Genomic DNA, 25,157 nt, shown 5'->3' with positions numbered 1-25,157 from the left:
TTGGCCTAAAAGGAAAACGCTATGTGTGGCGGAAAACTAACACCGCACATCACCCTGAACACACCATCCCCACCGTGAAACATGGTGGTGGCAGCATCATGTGGTGGGGATGCTTTTCCTCAGCAGGGACAGAGAAGCTGGTCAGAGTTGATGGGAAGATGGATGAAGCCAAATACAGGACAATCTTAGAAGAGAACCTCTGCAAAAGATTTGAGACTGGGGGGGAGGTTCACCTTCCAGCAGGACAACGACCCCAAACATACAGCCAGAGTTACAATGGAATGGTTTAGATCAGAGCATATTGATGTGTTAGAATGGTCCAGTCACAGTCCAGACCTAAATCACATTGAGAATCTGTGGCCAAGACTTGAAAATTGCTGATCACAGACGCTCTCCATCCAATCTGACAGAACTTGAGATATTTTACAAAGAAGAATGGGCAGAAATGTCCCTCTCTAGATGGGCAAAGCTGGTAGAGACATCCCCAAAAAGACTTGTAGAGAAAGGGGATTCTACAAAGTATTGACTCCGGGGGGCGCAATACAAATGCCCCCCCACACTTTTCACATATTTATTTGTAAAACAAAATTGAAAACCATTTATGATTTTCCTTCCACTTCACAATTATGTGCCACTTTGTGTTGGTCTATCACATAAAATCCCAATAAAATACATTTATGTTTTTGGTTGTAACATGACAGTGTGTAGAATTTCAAGGGGTATGAATACTTTTTAACGGCACTGTACATGGCTGTGGCCTTTTAAGGGTTAAAACATAGCTTCCCCTTGCCCCCCCAGCCACCTGCCCTCTTACAAGACACCCACTGTGGATCACATTTCAGAGGAGCGACAATCACAGCTGAAGTATAAAGCGGTCCTCAGTGATTAACAATTCCGCATGAGACATTTATTGGCTCCACAACGTCACGTTCTGAGAATGTTATTTTTTTTTTTACTCCCCCCAAATCAATGTTACTTTTCCGAAGGCACAAGAATACATATTGCTTCAATTATTTCACCCCCCCCCCTTTGCTCTTCTCTTCCAGGTTCACTTCGGTACTGGAGACCCCGACACTCCCGGATTCCCATCATTTAACCACACCCAGTTCCCGCCTTTCAAATCCTCAGGACTGCCCAAAATTCCGGCTCAGCCAATAGATAAAGCCACAGCTCTGTCTTTACTCAGGTACCGAATGCTTGCATTGTAAATATGAAAAACTTTGGGGGCAAATGTGCATCAAAAAAATTAGCAACCAGCTGCTATTTCTGCAGGTCAATAAATCCAGTATTCTGATTGGTTGCTTTGTGCAGGAAGTGAAGCTGAGAAGGGTTAAAACTTGCTGAGATACAAAGAAGGGTCCCCAGAGGCCCGAACCAAAATTAAAAAAAAAAAATGCGTGGGGGCCCCCCTAAATTCCATACCAGGCCCTTCAGGTCTGGTATGGATATTAAGAGGAACCCTGCAGCAATTTTTGTTTTTTTACATGGTGTAGGGATCCCCCTCAAAATCCATTCCAGACCCTTAAGGTCTGGTATGTATTTTAAGGGGAACCCTGTGCCAAAATAAAAAAAAAAATTATGTAGGGTCCCCAAACACTTTTTATGACAATAACTTGCATATAAGCCTTTAAAATTAGCACTTTTGATTTTTCATGTTCGTGTCTCATAGACTTTAACGGTGTTCACGTGTTCGAACACATTTTTTGCCTGTTCGCAAGTTCCGGTGCGAACCGAGCCGGGGGTGGGGGTTTGTTCGGCTCATCCTTAGTCATCAGTAATGAGTTGCTTTACAATGGGCTTGGGTACACAAAGCTCGTGTGATGCTTTAATTTGTGGATTCTTCTGAATTCAGTCATTTCTAATGGCTGTTTGTTTGATGGTCTTGGGTACACAAGACTCATTGGACCCTTTTTCTTTTCAGATTATCCTGAATTTGGTCATCAGTATTGACTTGCTTTATTATGATTTTGGGTACACAGAGGTCATATGACACAATTCTTTTTGGATTCTCCTGAATTTGGTCATCATTAATGGTTTTACGATGGTCTACATAACACAAGGCCCATGTGATTTTTTTTTTTTTTTTAGGGGGATTCTCCTTAATTTGGTCATCATTAATGACTTGCTTTACAATGGCCTTGGGTACACAAGGCTCATGTGACACTTTTTTGTGATTCTCCTGAATTTGGCCATCACTAATGACTTGCTTTACAATGGTCTTGCGTACACAAGGCTCGTGTGATGCTTTTCTTTTTGGATTCTCCTGGATTCAGTAATTTCTAATGGCTGTTTGTTTGATGGTCTTGGGTACACAAGACTCATTGGACCCTTTTCTTTTCAGATTATCCTGAATTTGGTCATTAGTATTGACTTGCTTTACTGTGGTCTTGGGTACACAAAGCTCACGTGACACTTTTTTTGGATTCTGCTAAATTTGGTCATCACTAATCACTTGCTTTACAATGGTCTTGGGTACACAACCCTCATATGATGCTTTTCTTTTTGGATTTTCCTGAATTCAGTCATTCCTAATGGCTGGTTTTACGATAGTCTCGGGTACAAAGAGCTCATTTGACCGTTTTTTTCTTTTCAGATTATCCTGAATTTAGTCATTAGTATTGATTTGCTGTACTATGGTCTTAGGTACACAAGGGTCATGTGATTTTTATTTTTTCTATTTTTATTCTCCTGAATTTGGTCTTCACTAAGAACTGGTTTTACGATGGTCTTGGGTACACAAGGCTCATTTGACCGTTTTTTCTTTTTAAAATTATCCTGAATTTGGTCATTAGTATTTATTTGCTTTACTATGGTCTTTGGTACACAAGGGTCATGTGATGCTTTTCCTGTGAGATTCTCCTGAATTTGGTCATTACTAAGAACTTGCTTTACGATGGTCTTGGGTACACAAGGCTCATGTGACCGTTTTTCTTTTCACATTAGCCTGACTTTGGTCATCAGTATTGACTTGCTTTACTATGATTTGGGGTACAGAAGGGTCATATGACTGTAGCGCCTGGTTACTTTCCAGAACTGGTGCTATGTTAAATTCTCCTGAATTCAGTCATTCCTAATGGCTGGTTTTACGATAGTCTCGGGTACAAAGAGCTCATTTGACCGTTTTTTTCTTCTTTTCAGATTATCCTGAATTTAGTCATTAGTATGGATTTGCTGTACTATGGTCTTAGGTACACAAGGGTCATGTGATTTTTTTTTTTATTCTCCTGAATTTGGTCTTCACTAAGAACTGTTTTTACGATGGTCTTGGGTACACAAGGCTCATTTGACCGTTTATTTTCTTTTTAAAATTATTCGGAATTTGGTCATTAGTATTTACTTGCTTTACTATGGTCTTGGGTACACAAGGGTCATGTGATGCTTTTCTTTTGAGATTCTCCTGAATTTGGTCATTACTAAGAACTTGCTTTACGATGGTCTTGGGTACACAAGGCTCATGTGACCGTTTTTCTTTTCACATTAGCCTGACTTTGGTCATCAGTATTGACTTGCTTTACTAGGATTTTGGGTACACAAGGGTCATATGACATGTTTCTTTTTGGATACTCCTGCATTTGGTCATCACTAAGGACTTGCTTTATGATGTTTTCGGGTACCCAAGGCTCATGTGATGCTTTTCTTTTTGGATTCTTCTGAATTTGGTATTTACTAATGACTGGTTTTACGATGGTCTTAGGAACACAAGGCCCATGTGATTTTTTTAAATGTATTTTTTATTTTTTTGGGGGATTCTCCTTAATTTGGTTATCACTAATGATTTGCTTTTACAATGGCCTTGGGTACACAAGGCTCATGTGACACTTTTTTGGGGATTCTCCTGAATTTGGCCATCACTAATGACTTGCTTTACAATGGTCTTGTGTACACAAGGCTAATATGATGCTTTTTTTTTTTGGATTCTGCTAAATTTGGTCATCCCTAATGATTTGCTTTAAAATGGTCTTGGGTACACAATGCTCATATGATGCTTTTCTTTTTGGATTCTCCTGAATTCAGCCATACCTAATGGCTGGTTTCACGATGGTCTTGGGTTCAAAGAGCTCATTTGACCGTTTTTTTTCCCGTTACCGATTATCCTAAATTTGGTCATTAGTATTGACTTGCTGTACTATGTATGTCTTGGGTACACAAGGGTCATGTGATTCTTTTGAGATTCTCCTGAATTTGGTCATTACTAAGAACTGGTTTTACAATGGTCTTGGGTACACAAGGCTCATGTGATGTTTTTTTATTTTTTAATTCTCCTGAATTTGGTCATCACTAAGGACTTGCTTTACTATGGTCTTGGGTACACAGGGCTCATTTGACCGTTTTCTTTTCAGATTATCCTAAATTAGGTCATTAGTATTGACTCACTGTACTATGGTCTTGGGTACACAAGGGTCATGTGATGCTTTTTCTTTTAAGAGTCTCATGAATGTGGTCATTGCTAAGAACTGGTTTTACATAGGTCTTGGGTACACATGGCTCATGTGACCCCTTTCTTTTCACATTATCCTGACTTTGGTCATCAGTATTGACTTGCTTTACTATGATTTTGGGTACACAAGGGTCATATGACTGTAGAGCCTGGTTACTTTCCAGAACTGGTGCTATGTAAAATTTAGAGGGGGTCAGAGAGTTAGTAAACTCTGACCGAGTTGATTTGTCCAAATTTGGATCTCTGTCTCAGCTTTGGCTGTACTGTGGGCTCATTCTGTCATTCTTGGGGTGTTGATCACACCCCAGGTCGACCGGTGACAGCAGTGGATTCGAGGATTGGGTGCTCTTACCCAGCAGCCTATCAGGGGGGGTTTGGACTCGCTGTGCATGCTTGGGGAGGGTAATTATGGGACAGACGCCATTGGGCTGGGTCCTTCTTCATGTGTGGCGCCCACCTTCAGGGTGACCATACCACTGCGCCCTGGCAAAATGGCCTTCCGGGCCAGGGTGCACATGCCACGCAGTGTTCCTGGTTCCGGGACCACATTGGTCTGGAACTTCTGAGCTGTGGCTGGGCCCCTAAATCCAACAAGATCCCAAGCCATTAGTCCTGTTGGGGAAGCTGTTCGGTGGAAGTCTGCCTGAGGAGTGCCAAGAGAGGCTGGCGATCCAAAAGGGTTTCGACCATCCACTGGGGATCAAGGTAACCGGGTACTGAGAGGCTGAACATCGGTCACCTATCAGTCGGTAACCTGCTAAAACTACCTGAAGGGGATCCAGGTGCCAAGTCTATTAAGGAGGATTAACTCCGCTGTTTCAATTATCAGGAGGGTCTGTGGCAAAGACTTTTCCTAAGGTTCGAGTGACATTCTGGCTGCCAGGCCAGTGAGAGAGGCCTGTCCAGGTGCGCTATACCCACTCTGGCTGGAGTGGCGAAGAAGACATTACACGTGGGAGCAGGGCTGTTTCCCATTTCTGACACCTGAATCTGCTATCTTCATTTCTACTAAACCTCTACTCTTCACCAAATTTTATTGTTTTTACCCGGCTGGGTAATAAAGAGCACAGAAAAAGACACCTGTCATGGACATTCTGTTACTACAACTTTTACCAAACACCCCTAGACATCGAAGAAACACGAGGTAACATGCCACCCAAAACAAACCAGCAGCTCCTTCGGGGGTAGTGCTACATGAAACTTTTCTTTTTGGATACTCCTACATTTGGTCATCACTAAGGACTTGCTTTATGGTGTTTGTGGGTACCCAATGCCCATGTGATGCTTTTCTTTTTGGATTCTCTTGAATTGGCCATCACTGGCTTTATGATGGTCTTAAAGCAGTGGTGTATTTAGGTTTTGTGCGGCCCAAGGCCTGATTAAACTTGTGCAACCTCCTAATTTAAATATGAGCCACCCCTTCCTGTAAAGGCCACACCCCTTCCTGCTAAAGACCTGCCCTGACATTTTCCAGTGGGGACATTAGTTCTGAGGGCCTGGGGGGGGGGGGATTGCCTTAATCTGCAGAGATTTCCTCTCACTTCCTGTTTGGCTATGGGGCAAGAAATGAGGGGAAATTAACGGATTGCAAAACATTTTTTAACAGGGGTTATAACTCTCCCTTACTCTATCCAAAATGGCAAAAAAAAAGTATTGCCTTTAGTTCTACTTTAAGCACAAATGTATGCTAAATTTATGGAGGACTAAGAGGATATGACAATGCCAATGGTGCAGCAGAAAACATATAGCACATTGATGGAGGTATGTGGTCCAGGCAGTGAGAATGTCAGGTAACCTGTGGCCAGGTGACAAGTGCACCCCGTGGGGGTCAGGGATGCACCACAGGGTAGTGAACCCTATAGCCGACTGCTGCGATCAGAGAGGAAGCAAACCCAAGATTGCCCAGGGCACGCAGTCTAAGACCCAGCTTTGTGTTCACCAGAGCCTCTAGTGGTGAGGATGGCCTTCGCCACAGCTGGATCCAGGTCGCGACCCCTGGAATCCCCTAGGTCACGCTCCGCAGAGAGAGAGATAGGAAGCAGCAGGCAGGACAAACGGTAGTGATGGGTAAGCCCAGGTCAGGGCAACAGGCAGGCTAGGGTAAATGAGGGACCGGCAAAAATGTCAAGGGCACAGACAAACAGGGGAAGTCAGGGACGAGCCAAAAATGGTACACAGGAAGATAATCGTAGCACACTGCAGACAGGAACTTGAGCAAACAACACTGTTGAACAGCACTGAAGGCCTGTAGTGCAATGGTTAATATAGACTTCCTGGGATGGCCTGGGTGGGGCCATACAGGAAGGAGAGGAAATAGGAAGGTAACCAGAACAGAGTCAGGCCTCTTAATGGACAGATGGAAACAGGTAAGCTGCCAGACTATTGCATATCCATGACAGAGAAAAGGTAGGATTGGGGGCAGGAACAAATAAATCCATCTGTTTATTTTTCTCATCAGCAATCAACAGAAATAAAATTAAGATTCCTTAATATGTAAACTGACACAAGCAAAGGATTGCAGGAGAGTCCTACTACCTACCTGCCAGGTATAGGTGACCATGTCGGTGTCCCTTGTGTCTGGGCTATCCCTATCATACTGGCAGCAGTGCAGCCGCTTTATGGGGGCGCTAGACCGAGTTGTCTTGCGGCCCAGTCCACCTCATAAGACTGGCGCTGCACTAAAAGTGTAGCGCAAGTCGGTGGGGACTCTTTTCATGCTGCCCCCCTGCAAACCGCTGCCCTAGGTCTGGGCATTGTTGGCCTAGGCCAAGATACAGCATTGTTTTAAAGGGTCATGTAACGCTTTTTTTCTCTCTTACAGCAAACTCAAAGGTCGGGAGGCACCTTCACAGTGGCGGAATCCAGCTTTTCCATCTCATTACCTGGGCCCCAATCTGACTGAGGGTCAACTGGTTCAGTTAGAGGTCAACAACGTGGAGCGAAGTGTAGAGCTGGTCAATGTGTTCGGAAGTATAACTGGACGCTTCGAGCCTGGTAAGTTGCCATAGTGACCACACCTGGCACAGATCACCCCAATCGTCCCTAGTGGAATTTACTGGAGCTACTATGGCTAATGTGGAAACACATGGAGCCTTGATGTGTTCCTAAAAAAATGGCCAATGCAATCCCCTAAACCATATGCTAATAAGCAGTCATGCCGGAACCACTTTATTTGTTTTTGGGGTATAAGGCCGGTACACTAGGGAGTTCAAATCATTATAGCTAGTAGCAGCTACCGTGTTTCCCCGAAAATAAGCCCGGGTCTTATATTAATTTTGGCAACAAAAGACACAGTAGGGCTTATTTTCAGGGTAGGTCTTACCATATAATGTGATGTCTTCTCTCCCTGCCTGTCAGGAATCCCCAGTGTGAGTCAAGTTAAAATGCTTGTAAAATCATATGATCTATTCTTTTACAGTATTATATAATGTACAATGTGTGTGTTTCTGTAATATAAATGTGCCAAATACCTTCATTATAGCGCCACTCTGTACTTCCGTGACGTGCCGGAGCTCTTTTCCCCACTCCGAGCACTGCAGAGGGGGAGCCGTACCGAAGGTATTTGGCAAAATTATATTACAGAAACACACACATTGTACATGATATACTCCAGAAATAGAGTGGATTATAGGATTTTACAAGCATTTTGAACTAGGGCTTATTTTCGGGGTAGGGCTTATATTGCAGCTCCCCTGGAAAATAATGCTAGGTCTTATTTTCGGGGTAGGTATTATTTTCGGGGAAACACGGTAGTCATCTTCATCTGGACACCCCTTATGGACCAGGTTTCTTCTATAGGACTGCTTATTCAACAATAACGTTGTCAGAATTTTTTTTTTTCAGTAAAAACATGTTTGTTTGTTTTTCTTGGACAATATTGTCTTCCAAAATTATTTTATTTTCAACTAGCTGAATACCCGGCGTTGCCCGGTCTTCCTATCTTAACCTTTTGGGGAGGAAAATAATAGTAATATAAATATACCCATCTTTTATATAAGGGTGTAGGTAAGGGTTAATGTAACTGTCATATATTTTTATTTGGCATATAAGTAATGTGTGTACCAGGTTTTATTGAAATATCTCCAGGCGTACAGAAGTTATGTGGGAACATACATTTCCCATTGATTTGCATGGGACTTTAAACAAAAACCCCCGACCCTCACAAATGGGGGTAGTTAAGGGATAAATTAACTATCCTATAGTTTAAGTGGACATATAAGTAACATGTGACCAAGTGTTATCGAAATATCTACAGCCGTTTGGAAGTTATGAAGTAACATGTATTTCCCATAGAGTTAAATGGGACCATGGCAAATGGGGGTGGGTAAGGGTTAAACCACCTATCCTATGTTTGTTGCTGACATATAAGTAACCTGTGTGCCAAGTTTCATGTTAATATCTTTAGCCGTTTGGACGTGATGCTGGAACATACATACATACATACATACACACATACATACATACATACACACATACATACTGTTCTGTTTCAAGCATCGGTTGTACCTGTGACAAGCTTCTTGTAGACCCAGTCTGTAAGGATGTATGCAGCAGGTTGAATGATGACTTTAACAGACAGCTTACTCAATGAATAAAGACTCCAGAGGTGTTTTCCAATGCTTCTTTATGCTTCAAGGTAACAAGGATATAAACATAGAGGCTTTTCCATAGGTAAATTTCCAATGAAGATACACAGCTCCCACACTCTGCAGACTTTTCAAGCAACTAAGCAAAGATGGGGTTTAGAGCAGGAAATGGTGGGTGGGAGCAACCAAACTAGCCAGAACAGCAGGGGGTAAGGATCATAGCAAATAACATAATAACATAACATATAATAACTGCTAGACAGTAAAAGCTGCGTGACAGCACACTCCCCGCCTGGTATCGTGAGATACCACTATACTCTGTTTTCTTTTACATATTATTAACATTGCATACAGTAACGTGCTATCTAGCCTTCTCAAGTCTATAAGCTAGCTTTATTAAAGGTCTTAAGTGACTCCTTCACATAACACTGAATCAGAATTTTTGGAAGCAGGCATTATTAGGACTGTCTCTGTGACTGGTCTCAGGAAGGTTTTTGAAGCCCCATCCTTAACGATCCTGACTTCCACACTTCGGACTCTTCCATCATCACTGGTGATGGCCTTTGTAATAAGTCCAACTGGCCACTGAATTCGGTGAACTTGCTGGTCTTTTAGCAGCACCAGGTCTCCTTCCTTTAAGTTAGGCTTCTGAGTTTGCCACTTTTTACGTCCTTGAAGAAGTGTGAGGTATTCCTTCCTCCATCTGTCCCAGAAACAATCTGCAAGGTATTGAGCGTATCTCCACTGACATTTGACACAGTTGTGAATGATGAGGGCTATTTGTCTTTTCACTCCAACTATCCAGAACCCTGCAACTCTAATAGCACCTTCTGTGTAGTGTCTTCCTTGATGTCTGACTCTCTTGTGGTAGTCCCGAATAATCAAGGTTGCCAAATGGTGGCTTCTTGGTACTATCAAAGGGTTTTGTTCTCTTTTTAGCAAGCTTGACTTATTTAGTCGTCCACCGACTCGAAGCATGCCTTTATTGTCGATTATTGGATTCAGTTTGAATAGTGGGCTACTCCTTGAGACTGGTTTATTGCCTCTCAAGCATTTAATCTCTTCTGCAAAGACTTCTTCTTGCACAAGACGTATGATGAATAATTCTGCGTTCTCATACTCTAACGCATTGAGTGACTCCTTGCAAGTGTGCCATCCATGACAAGACGATGTCCGATTTGGCTTGCGGAAAGTCTGGGCAATATGACTCAATCTTGCTATAGTCTTCACCAATCTTTTCCAAGAAGAGAAACGTTCAAAGCGTCTTGCTTCCAAGTTTCTTCTTGAGCAAATGTTGGAACTCAATGTAATCACTTCAGGGCAGATTTCTGGATCAGTATCTGGATCCACCAGGTGGAAATCGATATCTTCCTTTGAGTTTGTAGAAGACTGGTCCGATAAAAACTTGGGTCCTGAAAACCAAATGGTTTGCGTGAGGACACCTGCTGGCACTGACCTCGTTGCAATGTCTGCGGGATTCAAACCAGTCGGGACATAGTTCCATTGTTCAGGTCTACTGACTTTTCTTATTCGTTCTACCCTGTTAGCCACATACACATAGAACCTCCTTACGCTGTTGCATATGTAGCCAAGTACGACCTTGCTGTCGGTGTAGTACTTAACCTGATCAATTTCAGAGTCCATTTCATTTTGCAGGAATTCTGCGACTTCGACAGCTAGGGTTGCGCCACACAATTCTAATCTTGGAATAGTGTGAGCAGGTTTTGGAGCTAACTTGGCTCTTCCTAGTAGAAAACCGACATTGGATCTCCCGGAGGGATCTATGATCTTGAGATAAGCCACAGCCGCTATAGCCTCGGTAGATGCATCACAAAAGACGTGAATCTCTTTCCTCAGACTTCTTGAAGTTGAAATGGGTGAATAGCAGCGTGGGATATTAAGTTCTTTCAGTACTTTCATGGAGTTTCTCCATTTCTCCCATTTAGGCAGCAGGTCTGGTGCTGGTTCAGCGTAAAGGTTATCTAAAATCTTCTGCATAAATGCTAGAAAATGCTCTTGCATCTCAGGTTTGTTACAGAGAGTCTTCTTAAGTGCAGCAAATCTGGTTAAAGCTTGTCCTCGATTGTTAGGGAGGGTAAGCCTTGGTACTCGGAAGGGTAGTGGAGCTACCCAACTGTTGGAATTGTCCTTGAAGAACTCTTCATCCATAATCTTGATGAACTCCTTGTCTTCGACTGAAGGGGCAATCTTGTCATCGCAAGTAATCTGGTACACTGAATCGCCAAGGTCCTTCTGAGAAGTGAGCTTGCAGTTTATACCTTGGAGTGCTTGATATGGAACTTCGTTTTTAAAATCAAGTCTTTTCTTCGCATAATAATGCAATGGACATTTCATCGACCGATAGGCAACATTGGTTTTGTAGGAAGCTACATCCAAGAGCTTGTGAGATTGGTCTAAACAGACTTCTCCTATTATCACCCATCCAAGATCAAGTTTCTGGGCCTGAGGAGCATCGTCTGGACCGTTACATAACTCTCTTATTTTATGGACTCTAGGAACGTCTCTCCCTAGTAGAATCAAGATCTTAACATCCTTGTTAAGTGGTGGAATGTAGTCAGCAATGTGGCTTAAATGGGGGTAATGACGTGCAGCCTCTGGTGTGGGGATTTCTTCTCTGTTGTTCGGTAGCTGATCACATTCGATTAGAGTTGGAAGAGGAAACTCTATGTCCTCATATTCTGATGCCACAATGAAGCCATGGGCTCTTCTTCCAGAAGTATTGATCTTTCCTGCACATGTCTGCAAGGTATAGGACCAGGCCTCTCCATGAATGTTGAATAGGTCAAAGAATTCTGGACTGGCCAATGAGCGATTGCTCTGATCGTCGAGCATGGCATACATTTTTATGGAATTTTGTGGGCATCCTTCAGGAAAAACCCTTACAAGACATATCTTGCTACAAGACTTGCTATGAAGCCCTTCTCCACATACCTCTGTACACCTTGTGGTTACGGGGTTGGCATGTTGCTCAGTTCTCTCCCCGCCATCATCTGATGTAGGCTTGGGGTTGCTGCCGGGTGAAGGTTTCCTTTTGAACAGGTCTGCATGAAGAGCGTCTACATGTTTGGCACTGTTACACAGAGAACATCTGATGGTGATCTTACAGTCTCTTGCTAAATGATCGGAGGATGCACAACACTTGAAACAGATATTATGCTCTTTGAGAAATGACTTGCGTTCTTCAATAGGCTTATCCTTAAATGCACGGCATTTGGAGAGAGAATGTGGCGCATTATGGATAGGACACTGTTGATTGAGATTGCTTGCCTTAATGCCTGTAGCCAAGACGTTGGATGCTACCTCTGTCTTCCTCACGGCAATAGGATACTTTAAATCCTTGAACTTACTGTTGGTGGCAATACCCCTTGAGGTGGTTAAAGGAGTGGTGGTTGTATCTGGATAGAAGAAGCTTGGGTCATTCTTGGATTTTGCAACCTTCCGCACAAACTCTGCAAAATAAGAAAAGGGAGGGAAGGAAACATGATGTTCATACTTATATTTTGATCCTACACTAGTCCACTTTCCCTGAAGATAACTAGGCAACCTTGCTACAATAGGATTCACGCCCTGAGCAGTGTCTAAATAGCTAAGACCTGGTAAACTAGGATCTAACTTAGCAATTTCAAGTTCATGAAGGAGGTCGCCTAACTCTCTAAGCTTATGATTGTCCTTAACAGAGATCTTAGGAAAGTCGTTTAGTCTCTGGAATAAGGCAGATTCTATGACTTCGGGACTCCCATAGTCTTGTTCTAGACGTTCCCAGGCAGCATCAAGGCCTGCGTTAAAGTTATAGATGTAAACAGATTTAAGTCTCTTTACTTGTTCTGAAGATTGTCGCCCCGAATACCTTATTAGTAAATCGAGTTCTGCTTGAGGTTCAACGGGCAAGCTCTTGATTACCGCCTTAAATGTAGATCTCCAACTCCTGTAGTTCTCTGGGCGGTCATCAAATTTATACAGTCCAGTTGTGATCAATTCTTGTAAAGCCATACTTTTGCTGAGCTCCGTAGCATTGATGCTTTCAGTTTTTATAGCCACCGGGGATACTGATGGTGCGCCGACTTGAGCCATGGTTGGTATCTGAAGTTGGCTGGTTGGTGGAGCGAAAGGTGTTGCAGATGGGTTCAATCTAGGTAAGGGTCTGATGTCTGAAGGTCTCTGAGCATTTGAAGTTGAAGAGAACTGTATCACAGGGGTCATAGAGTTCATCCTGTAGTCTTTTGCTGTACCCTTGTAATCTCTATTCGCATAGGGTTGCGGTGGCACGTGAGCCGCGTAGGTTGACTCACTTGATTTTGTGACATGCGGTAGTTGCGGAGTGTCTCTGTTAGCAGGTGTGTCTAGTTGACCAGCTTGATTTTGTGACACGTTGCCTTCTGGTCCACATGCTGGATGATTATGAGAAAAATCTCCAACTGTAGGTGGGACTGTGATGTCGTGGTTCTGGCTTAAGACGAACTGTAGGGTCCTTTCAATGGGGTCTTGACAAGCAGCCAAGCTGGGACAAGCTGCTCCTTCTTCTTCCAATAGGGCTTGTTCCAAGACGAATAATTCCGCCAATGCTACTTCCTTTTCTTTACTCTTCTGAAGGATTTCTAGCTGAGCCTCTAGCTGAGCCTCTGTTTCTGCTTGAATGCGTTTAGCTTCTGCTTTGATGGCTGCTTCTCTTTCAGAGCAGGCGGCTTGAACCTGGGCTGCTGCGACCTTCTGGCGAGCTTTGACTATTTGGTCGCTCAGTGTTGACCTTACAGAGCAGGACCGCAGTGACTTAGAAGAGGATTTATGATAGGAGCGGACAGATCTAGAAGATTTTCCTGAGTGTCTGGAAGAAGCAGATTTACAGGATGTAGTTTCATGTAGCTGTGCTAATCTACCTTCTATCTGTGCCTTTGCTTCAAGATATGTGCTATGCCTCTGCTGGTCAGTAGAAGTAAAGTCCTTTAATTCCACTGCGGCTTCCTCCATGCTGGAATGTGACAATAGGGAATAGAACTTTTCAGAAAGTCTTTTATAATTCTCAAATGCCTTCTTAACCCTTGAGAGAGCAGTGTTCAATTGCTCAGGATTGTTGCTAGTTTCATTAGCGGTTTTTATACAACTTAAAGTCTTATGCCATAATGCAGTCAGGTTACTAGATGTTTCTTCCTTACTTGCTTCATAAACCTCTTTTGCCTTCAAGGATGGATGAGGGCCTCTAGCGGGACGAGCAGAATAAAGTAAGGATTCTGCTTTATCTTGGTTAAATGCAGGTGATTCTGTGGGATCTCTGTCAGTATTCTGACTCCGATTGTTGTGATAGCGATATATCCCTTGCTGAGACCTCTATGCCTGGCCTGTATAAGCAGATATACTCACTGTGGACAATCCTTGTCAGACAGCTGAACTCGTCAATACCGATTCATTCAAAAGAGGTGTTTATTCTTTAACTTCAGGGGTTACAGCAGATAACAGGAACAGCAGATGAATGGTGATAGTATTGTACGGTCAAAAGATGATGCCTTTCCTACCCTGGGCAGAGTACATGAGTGTCCTTCTACATGTGGCTTGCTGGCTGGAGAGATGACACAGGAAGTACTCCACACAGGAAGCAGGGAGGGCATACATACAGTGAAAATATGTGGTAACTCAAAGAATCACATAAAAACATGTGCATTGCAACAAAGGCCACTAGATGGCAGCATAGGATAACACATAGATTTAGCTATGAGAAAATAGTAGGCAAACCACACTATATAGACTCCAATCTATATAACAATGCTAATATTAACTGAGGCTATGCATCTCATATTCTATGCCCCTATTGGGGCAGCACACTCCCCGTCTGGCATGATAATGCCACTATTTACATAATACAATGGTAGTTATGCAAATAAACAACAGCGCAATTTGCTTGATGTCTTGAAAACCTGAAAGACATAATGGAGAACATGCATATAATACAACAACTATAATATAAGGCTTCAAGTTGTGACAACTAAAGTTCCAGATACTTCCTTCTCGAAGTCACAGGTAGGATCCAACAGCATACCCAAGTAAGTTCAGTCTCCAAACGGCAAGAGCAAAATGAGTTCCGTGATAGGTCTGATGAAAGTCTTTACAGTCCCTATAATCCAAAGGCCTGCAACTCTTATGGCTCCCTCTGTGAAGTGTCTACCTTGGTGTTTCACCCTTTCATGGTAGTGCCGTATGAGCAAAGTGGTGATGTGATGGCGAGCAGGTATAATGAGAGGATTCTGTTCTTGCTCACTGAACTTAGCCTTGTTTAGGCGTCCACCAACCCTTAACGTGCCATCATTGTCAATGAATGGGTTCAGGTTAGCAATTGGACTGTTTTTTGGAATGTCCCCCTTGTCACGGATACGTCTGATTTCTGAGCCAAAGACATCCTGTTGTACACTGCGTATTACGATCAGTTCAGCTTCAGCAATGTCTTTTGCAGAAAGAAGCTTTTGGCACATGTGCCAACCTTGACAGTGAGCATCTGTGAGCTTTGTGTGAAAGCAGTGTGCAATATGAACTAACCTTGCGGTGGTGCGTACCAGCCTTGTCCACTTGGAGAAACGTTCAAAGCGTTGACAGCCCAAGGCACATCTTTGTTCAGTTCTGGTGACAAGGGTTTTAACTTCAGGACGAACCTCTGGATCTTTGTCGGGTTCTAGAAGACTGAAGACGTCAGCCGTGGTTTCTTCTGGATCAGCCAACAAGAATTCAGGACCTGTTAACCAAGAAGAATTTACGAAGGCACTCGCAGACACTGGCCTGGTGCCATGATCTGCAGGATTAATTTCAGATGGAACATAATGCCATTGTTCAGGTTTAGATGATTTTCTTATTCTTTCTACACGGTTGCTGACATAGACATAGAAACGTTTAGTCTGGTTGTATATGTAGCCCAGAACAACCTTGCTGTCTGTGTAGAATTTGATGTCATCTATCTGAATGTCTAGCTCACGCAGTATGAAATCTGCAATCTCTACAGCTAGCACAGTCCCACAAAGTTCAAGCCTAGGAATTGTGTGTTCAGGCTTGGGTGCTAACTTAGCTTTCCCAAACAGAAACCCTACATGGGTTAGATTAGCTGAATCCCTTACCTTGAGGTAGGCAACAGCCGCTATGGCCTCAGTAGATGCATCTGAGAAGATGTGCAGCTCTTTCCTCCGACTGGTAGCAAGGGAAGTCGGAGTGTAGCAGCGTGGTATACGGATTCCATCTAAGGCATGTAACGACTGTTTCCAGGACTCCCACCTTGAAAGTTTGTCTATTGGTAGTGGGGCATCCCAATCTTTGATAGTCTCTGAGAGCTGTCTAAGTATGGATTTACCTTGTATGGTGATGGGAGCCACAAATCCCATTGGATCGTATAGGCTGTTCACCACTGACAGAACTCCACGCCTGGTAAATGGTTTGTCTGCAGAGCTGACTTGAAAGCCGAAGCTGTCCTTTAATAAGTCCCACCGTAGGCCCAGACTTCTCTGCACAGGTGGCATGTCCATCCCCAGATTTAAGTCTTTAAACCCTGTGGCATGATCGCCAGGTTGAAAGGCTTTCATAACAGCAACACTGTTTGAGGCAATCTTGTGTAGTCTGAGGTTAGCCTCAGAAAGCATAACTTGTGTCCTTTGGAGCAGGTCTATGGCTTCTTCCGCTGTAGGTAAAGATTTAAGTCCATCGTCCACATAGAAATCTCTCTCGACGAAATGTCGAGCATCTGCGCCATACTCCTGTTCTCCATCAAGAGCAGTCCTTCGTAAACCGTATGTTGCGACGGCAGGTGAGGGGCTATTTCCGAAAACATGAACCTTCATGCGGTATTCAATCATCTCATTGTTCATGTTGTTGTCACGGTGCCACAGAAACCTTAGGAAGTTCCTATGGTCTTCTCGTACAATAAAGCAATGAAACATTTGTTCAATGTCCGCAGTTATGGCAACTGGCTCTCTTCTGAACCTCATGAGTACACCTACAAGGTTGTTGGTAAGGTTAGGACCAGTGAGAAGAATATCGTTCAGGGATACGCCCTGATGCTTGGCACTGGAGTCGAACACTACCCTAATTTGTTTTGGCTTACGTGGATGGTACACTCCGAAGAAGGGTAGGTACCAGCACTCATCGTGTATTTGAAGAGGTGGAGCTGGCTCAGCATGCTCATTGTCAAAGATCCTCTTCATAAAGGTAATGAAATGGTCCTTCATTTCAGGCCTGTTCTTTAATGTTCGTTGAAGTGAGTTGAATCTGGATAAAGCCTGTTCCCGATTGTTTGGCAGTTTGACCCTTGCAGCACGAAGAGGCAATGGTGCAACCCAGCTGTTAGACTCATCCTTGAAGAATTCTTTGTCCATTATTTTGATGAACTCTCTGTCTTCAACTGACAAGGCTATTTTGTTGTCGTCACTTGTGGTACAAAACACTGTGGTACCTAGGTTGTCATCACACAGGATAGGAGTGGCATCAGGTACTTGGATGATGTCAAGAGGCTTCTCCTTTATTTCATAATGGTGAGGGCACTCTTTGAAGTGGGATGCGCGTCCATTTCCTAACATGTAAGTTTTGAAGGAGTGGATCTCAGATGATGTACACATTCTATCCAAGCATACATCGCCCACTATTACCCAGCCTAGATCAAGTCTTTGTGCATAAGGGGCATCCTCAGGTCCATCACACTGCTCACGTACCTTATGTACTCTAAGAATGTCTCTTCCTAGCAAGACTAAGATTTCAGCATTCATGTCCATTGCGGGAATCTCATCAGCAAGGTGCCTTAAGTGAGGATGGTGATATGCAACCTCTGGAGTAGGAATCTCTTCTCTTTCGTCTGGTATCTGGTCACACTCGACTAATGTTGGTAGGAGTATGCCCTCTTTCCCTTCGATATGAGACACCATGAACCCATCGACCCTTCTGCCGAAAGTCTCTACGCGACCAGAACAGGTTCTGAGAGTATACGGTGTGGCATGACCCTCAATGCCAAAGATCTCAAAGAATTTAGGCTTGACCAGGGATCTGTTGCTCTGTTCATCTATTATGGCATACATCCTGGCAGCTTTTTCAGGTTGACCCTCTGGGTATACCTTAACAAGGCATATCTTGGCACAGCACTTGTGATCTAAACCTTCTCCACAGACTTCTGTGCATGAAGAAGAAACATTCTCCTGGGCTAGAGCATGGCTTCGTTGCTCCCCGCCATGATTTGAGAGAGGGGTGGAGGTAGGTAGCTGCTGTGGGCTGTCTGTAAGTGGAGTAGGATGCATAGCTGTCACATGTCTTTCGCTGCTGCATTCTGTGCACTTGATGACAACTTTACAGTCCTTGGCAAAATGACTATAAGAAGCACAGCACCTGTAACATACTCCAAGTTTCTGGAGAATCTCCCTGCGCTCTTGTAAAGTCTTTGCTCTCAGCTCTCGGCATTTCTTAAGAGGGTGAGGCTTCTTGTGAATAGGGCACTGACGATTAGGATCTTTGTCACCCGAATTACTCTGGTATGCATGAGAGGATACGGGTGGTGAGATGTCTGTCCTTTTAACAGATATTGCTCTATGAAAGTCTCTGTGTTTAGCTGCTGTGTTGTCATACCTTGAAGATGGTGATGAAGCAGGCAAGTTGGGTTCACTGAAGCTGAAGCTGGGATCATTTCTCATCCAGGCTTGTTCACTGATGAACCTGCAAAAATATGAGAATGGAGGAAAGGATACGTTATAGTCTCTTTTGTACCTTGAGCCCTGCTGCGCCCATCTCTCCTGCAGGCCGTATGGCAGTTTAGACACCACTGGATTGACACCATGAGCAGTGTCCAGGAAGCTTAGACCAGGTAGACGTGGGTCTGTCTTTGCCAACTCTAACTCCATGAGGAGGTCACTTAGATCTTGGAGCTTGCGATAGTCTTTGTTCCCTATTTTTGGGAAGTTTTGCAGTCTCTTGAATAGAGCGCTTTCTATGGCTTCTGAGCTACCATAGGCTTGCTCAAGTCTTGCCCATGTGGCAACAAGACCTGCCTCTGGGTGGTCAACATGTACTGTCCTCAGTCTTTTAACACGATTTGCAGATTCTGGCCCCAGCCACCTTATGAGCAAATCAAGTTCGTCCTTGCTAGTAAGGTTGAAATGAGCAATAGCAGCCTTGAAGGTTGATCTCCAGGCCCTGTAGCTCTCTGGACAGTCATCAAACCTTGAGAGGCTGGTGATAATGAGCTCACGGCGTGCCATATAGCTGGCTAAGTCATTCAAGTCTGATCTCTCACTCTTTGGTGCCAAAGTAATCTGTGGAACCCCTTGGGTGTGAAAGTTCTCTGGTGAAGAAAGGTGAGGTTTACCAGGATGAAATGATGTTGCATGAGCGCTTAACTTTGGTGTAGTCTTTAAGGCTTCTGCTGGCTGTGGCTGGAGCTGCGGCTTGTCGCTGGAAGTCACCTTGTTGATGGCAGGAGTTGATGTGGTTTGCTGCGTAGATGCTCTGGCGTTGTGGACTTGAGGAGACTCAGGCATTTTGAGCTGGGAGGTCCCTGAGTTGAGAGTCAGAACAGTGTTGTTAGTAGGAGGTACAGGAGATGACTCTGTATCTTTGTAAACATTATGCTTTAGCACATAATCACTGGTGCGATCAATTGGATCTTCCAGTTCTGCTGGGATAAGACAGTCTGAATTAGTACTTTGACCCATTGCTTGTTCAAGGACTTTCAGCCTTGCTAGCGCACCTGCTTCCTCTTTCTCTATTTGCAGAATCTTTATTTGGGCTTCCATCTCTGCTTGGCGAGTTTTGCTCTGGGCTTCAAGAGCTTTGCTTTGGGCCTTCATCTCTGCTTCTTTCTTAGCAAGGGAGCTTTGCGCTTTTTTGGATTCAGCATCAGCGCGGGCCTCTATTAGCTTGTCGCTTAATGTTGAACTTCTGGAGCGAGAGGATCTAGAAGAACGTGCAGTGTGCTTGGTTGATGTTGATCTGTGAGATCTGGTCTCTTGCAGTTGAGCAATGCGGAGTTCTGCCTTACACTGAGCATTTTTCACTAAGAGATCCCTTTGTTGGTTCAATGCATCAGTCTTGGTCAGTTCTGCTGAAGAGTCCTCTATATTACAGTCTTGCAAGAAAGCAGTGTATTTTGCAGACAGCCGTTGGTAGTGTTCATACGCAGCAGATAGGCGAACTATAGAATCTCCTAGTTCAGCCGGTTGATCATTAAAGTGTGGCAAAACTGACATGCAGTGTGAAGTTCTGTCCCAGAAGTCTGATAGCTTGCTGGAGAACTTATCTCTAGTGTATTCGTAGTTTTCTCTGAGTTTCTGTATTGGTTTTATTGTACGCTTGGGTCTTACACTCTGTTCAGCAATATCTGCAGAGTCTGCTCCCTGTACGTCTGCGGGTTCAGAGGCATGATGAATCTGCGTTGGTTCAGCCGTAAAAGAGTGTTCAGAGCCTTGTCTAGACATTTCTCACGGTTTTGTAAAAAATGGTACTGTCTCTTTAAGAAGACGAACAGCAGCTTAGACAGGTGGGGTAACACAGTTCAATTAGAGAAACAGCTTTCAACATTCACATGAAGCGCAGTAAGCTTGTGCGACCATGTGCTTACACAAGATGGCGGCTGGCACTGAGCTTGATTGCAGATTAGGCACACACATATACCCAGCAGGCTGTAAGAATTCTATGCATCTTTTGACTATTCTGACTCCGATTGTTGTGATAGCGATATATCCCTTGCTGAGACCTCTATGCCTGGCCTGTATAAGCAGATATACTCACTGTGGACAATCCTTGTCAGACAGCTGAACTCGTCAATACCGATTCATTCAAAAGAGGTGTTTATTCTTTAACTTCAGGGGTTACAGCAGATAACAGGAACAGCAGATGAATGGTGATAGTATTGTACGGTCAAAAGATGATGCCTTTCCTACCCTGGGCAGAGTACATGAGTGTCCTTCTACATGTGGCTTGCTGGCTGGAGAGATGACACAGGAAGTACTCCACACAGGAAGCAGGGAGGGGCATACATACAGTGAAAATATGTGGTAACTCAAAGAATCACATAAAAACATGTGCATTGCAACAAAGGCCACTAGATGGCAGCATAGGATAACACATAGATTTAGCTATGAGAAAATAGTAGGCAAACCACACTATATAGACTCCAATCTATATAACAATGCTAATATTAACTGAGGCTATGCATCTCATATTCTATGCCCCTATTGGGGCAGCACAGTCAGACATAATGACAAGTACTGTAGTTTTGGTGTCTTGTTACAAATCTGCCAGAGCTGAGCTCTATAGTGACTTCTGATATTAGGCAGATTGAACTGAGGAGCTGGATATTTGTGACATCTAGTGCTGCAACTGTTTCAGACTGGATGGCTTAGCTCACTATCACTTTATACAGGCAGGAATACACAGTTATTTCAGTAGATTCAGGTATTGGATTCACAACCAAAAACAGCTTGACAGTGATAAATCCTAGGGACTTGATGAAGCTATGATACAGTCTTTGAGCAGTTCAAAAGGTACTTATTGCTCTCCAATAAAGGCAAAAGTCCCTGGCAGTGAACAGTTATGGAGCATTCAGTAGAAGGCTGGCTTCATACACAGAGTAATGCTTCCGGTGGCTGCAGCAGTGGCACACAGGCCTAACTCTCAGTGCACAGCCTGCAGATGGTATCCTGTGTTAGGATGTTTGTTCTTCACACACACATGTGGTTACTCACGTTTCTGAAGGTGCAGAGATAGCTGTGTGATGGATTCTTTTGGAAATTTACTGGAAATTTACTGTTCTGTTTCAAGCATCGGTTGTACCTGTGACAAGCTTCTTGTAGACCCAGTCTGTAAGGATGTATGCAGCAGGTTGAATGATGACTTTAACAGACAGCTTACTCAATGAATAAAGACTCCAGAGGTGTTTTCCAATGCTTCTTTATGCTTCAAGGTAACAAGGATATAAACATAGAGGCTTTTCCATAGGTAAATTTCCAATGAAGATACACAGCTCCCACACTCTGCAGACTTTTCAAGCAACTAAGCAAAGATGGGGTTTAGAGCAGGAAATGGTGGGTGGGAGCAACCAAACTAGCCAGAACAGCAGGGGGTAAGGATCATAGCAAATAACATAATAACATAACATATAATAACTGCTAGACAGTAAAAGCTGCGTGACAGCACACATACATACATACATACATACATACATACATACACACACACGTTGAGTTTTATATATATAGATGCAATTTATAGGAAAGTAATGACAAAAATAAATAATTTACATAGACCAATGTGAGTTTTAAAAATATAGGGCCAGATTCACGTATCTGGGCGCATCTTTGTGGGGGCGTAGCGTATCCTATTTACGCTACGCCGCCACAACTTAGACAGGCAAGTGCAGTATTCACAAAGCACTTGCTCCGTAAGTTGCGGGGGCGTAGCGTAAATTGTCTGGTGTAAGCCCGCCTAATTCAAAGTAGGCTGGTAGGGGGCGTGTTGTATGGAAATTAATCGTGACCCCGCGTAAATGACGCGCCTAACGAACGGCGCATGCTCAGAATCACGTCGCAAAAACTTTTATTTTTTTCAAAAATGTCGGTCTTTTTTTAGTTTTTTTAGTCAAACATTCCCATAGACACACTCCTAAACCTTGCGGACGGCCTTCCCAGAAGAGATGAAGCTGTTATAGCTGTATAGGGCGGGGCCAACTCAATATTCAACCCTACGGACTAAGACTGGGATGCCATTGAAGTTCATGTGCGTGTAAAGGCTGGCGTCCCAATACTTTTGATAATTTAGTGTAGATATACTTAAATATATCAATATATAATGTTTGAAGATTCTAAGTAATTTTCTAGCAAAAAAGGTTGATTTTTTTTATGTGAGAAGTGTCGGAATAGGCTAGGAAGCAAGTGTATAAATACTGCTTAACCACTTGCTGACTGCCTAACGTAGATATACATCGGCAGAATGGCACGGGCAGGCAAAGCAACGTACAGGTATGTTGCTTTGAATCTGCCGCCTAGCGGGCGCCTAGACCGTGCCCGCAGGACTTGATGTCCGCTGGTTTCCCATGATCGTGTCACGGAGAGGCAGAACTGGGAGATGCCTGTGTAAACAAGGCATTTCCCTGTTCTGCCTAGTGACAGGACACTGATCTACTGCTCCCTGTCATCGGGAGCAGGGATCAGTGTCGTGTCACTGGTAGCCCAGCCCCCTCACAGTTAAAATCACTCCCTAGGGCACACCCATCCCCTTCCTCGCCCCCTAGTGCTTAACCCCTTCACTGCCAGTGTCATTTACACAGTAATCAGTGCATTTTTATAGCACTGATCGCTGTATAAATGACAAAGGTCCCAAAATAGCGTCAAAAGTGTCCGATGTGTCCGTCATAACGTCGCAATCACAATAAAAATTGCAGATCGCCGCCATTACTAGTAAAAAAAAATAATAATAATAAAAATGCCATAAAACTATCCCCTATTTTGTAGACGCTATGGGCCAGATCCACATACATGTAGATCGGCGCAGCGTATCAGAGATACACTACGCCGCTGTACCTTACCTGGCGCATTTTCGAATCCTCAGCGAGTTTGCGCCGTAAGTTACGGCGGCGTAGTGCATTTCTGGAGGCGGATTTGAAATTGGGCGGGTTGGGGGCGGGTTTCATTTAAATGAAGCACGTCCCCGCGCCGAATGAACTGCACATGCGTCATCCCTGAAATTTCCCGCCGTGCATTGCGCTAAATGACGTCGCTAGGACGTAATTTTTTTAACTTAGACATGAGTTACGTCCATCCCTATTCACGGACGACTTACGCAAAAAATAAATAAAAAATCTAATTTAGACGCGGGAACGACGGCCATACTTAACATGGCAAGTCTATCTATACGCCGCAAAATACCAGCTTTAACTATACGCCGGAAAAAGCCGACTACAGACGACGTTAGAAAATGTGACGGCCGCGTGTACGTTCGTGGATCATCGTAAATCGCTAATTTGCATACCCGACACGGAAAACGCCACCCAGCGGACGCCGAAGTATTGCATCTTAGATCCGAAGGCATACGAAGACGTACACCTGTCGGATCTAACCCAGAAGCCGTCGTATCTTGTTTTGAGGATTCAAAACAAAGATACGACGCGGGAATTTTGAAATAGAATAGATACGCCAGCGTAATTTCTTTGTGGATCTAGCACTATAACTTTTGCGCAAACCAATAAATATACGCTTATTGCATTTTTTTTTTTTTTAACAAAAATATGTAGAAGAATACGTATCGGCCTAAACTAAGGAAATTTTTTTTTTATATAGTTTTGGGGGATATTTATTATAGCAAAAAGTAAAAAATATTGCTTTTTTTTCAAAATTTTCGCTCTTTTTTTTTATAGCGCACTCCTGCCAAATGTAAAAGCGATATAGCGGCTATTTAGCCAGCGAGAGGGAAGCAGTCATGTGACTGCTATTACAAATACAGAAAAAGGAAATTTGGTCAAGATTTTTTTGTCCATTTCCAATATTTCTAGAGGTGTAGAGTAGGCATTCCTGTTTATTTGTCTTTATATCTACTCTAACCTCTGTATTTTCTCTATGTATTCAGAACACTATATCGTGGTGGGTGCCCAACGTGATTCCTGGGGGCCGGGGGCTGCCAAGTCCGGAGTAGGCACGGCCATTTTGCTGGAGTTGCTACGTTCAATGACCATGATGGTGGGAAGTGGTGAGTATCGGTGTATAGATGCGGGAATGGGATGACTGCACTAGGGGCAATTTGTATTGTACAACCCAACACCATTATTAACTCGCTGGTCACTGAATGGCACTGATACTAAATATTTATGTTCGAAATCTTATATTTAGGCCCCTTTCACACGGGGTGGACTCCTTTTAGATCTGGTCTGGTGATCCCCTTCTGATCGGAGCAAAGTGGTGGATGACAGGTCTGTGTCTGCTCAGTTTACACAGAGCGGACACAGACCAAACCCACTCTGCTCCATGGGTGGTCGGGTGTAAACGGACTCCGCTGTCGTTTACACCCGACTGCCATCCAATCTGATATGCCTAAATGAAGGGGGTGGATCCCCTTCCGTTGACTGGATCAGATTGGAGTAGGCAGATGTAAATGGACACAAGTTCATTTTTTTTACACCC

General features: G+C 43.7%; 1 protein-coding gene across 1 annotated transcript in view; it reads left to right on the top strand.

Moving 5' to 3' along the window:
• Positions 1-25,157, top strand: part of TFR2 (transferrin receptor 2) — a gene marked incomplete in the record, with an annotated part of 102,313 nt that overhangs the window by 58,578 nt on the left and 18,578 nt on the right. The window contains 3 exon segments of the mRNA XM_040347026.1: positions 1,047-1,186; positions 7,260-7,432; positions 24,607-24,726. Of these exon segments, the coding sequence (XP_040202960.1) occupies positions 1,047-1,186; positions 7,260-7,432; positions 24,607-24,726 (433 nt within the window).

This window comes from Rana temporaria, chromosome 3, assembly GCF_905171775.1.
Source record: "Rana temporaria chromosome 3, aRanTem1.1, whole genome shotgun sequence".
NCBI classification, from domain to species: Eukaryota; Metazoa; Chordata; class Amphibia; order Anura; family Ranidae; genus Rana; species Rana temporaria.
Note: the sequence above shows the minus strand (reverse complement) of the source record. Positions and strands in the feature narration are given on the sequence as shown.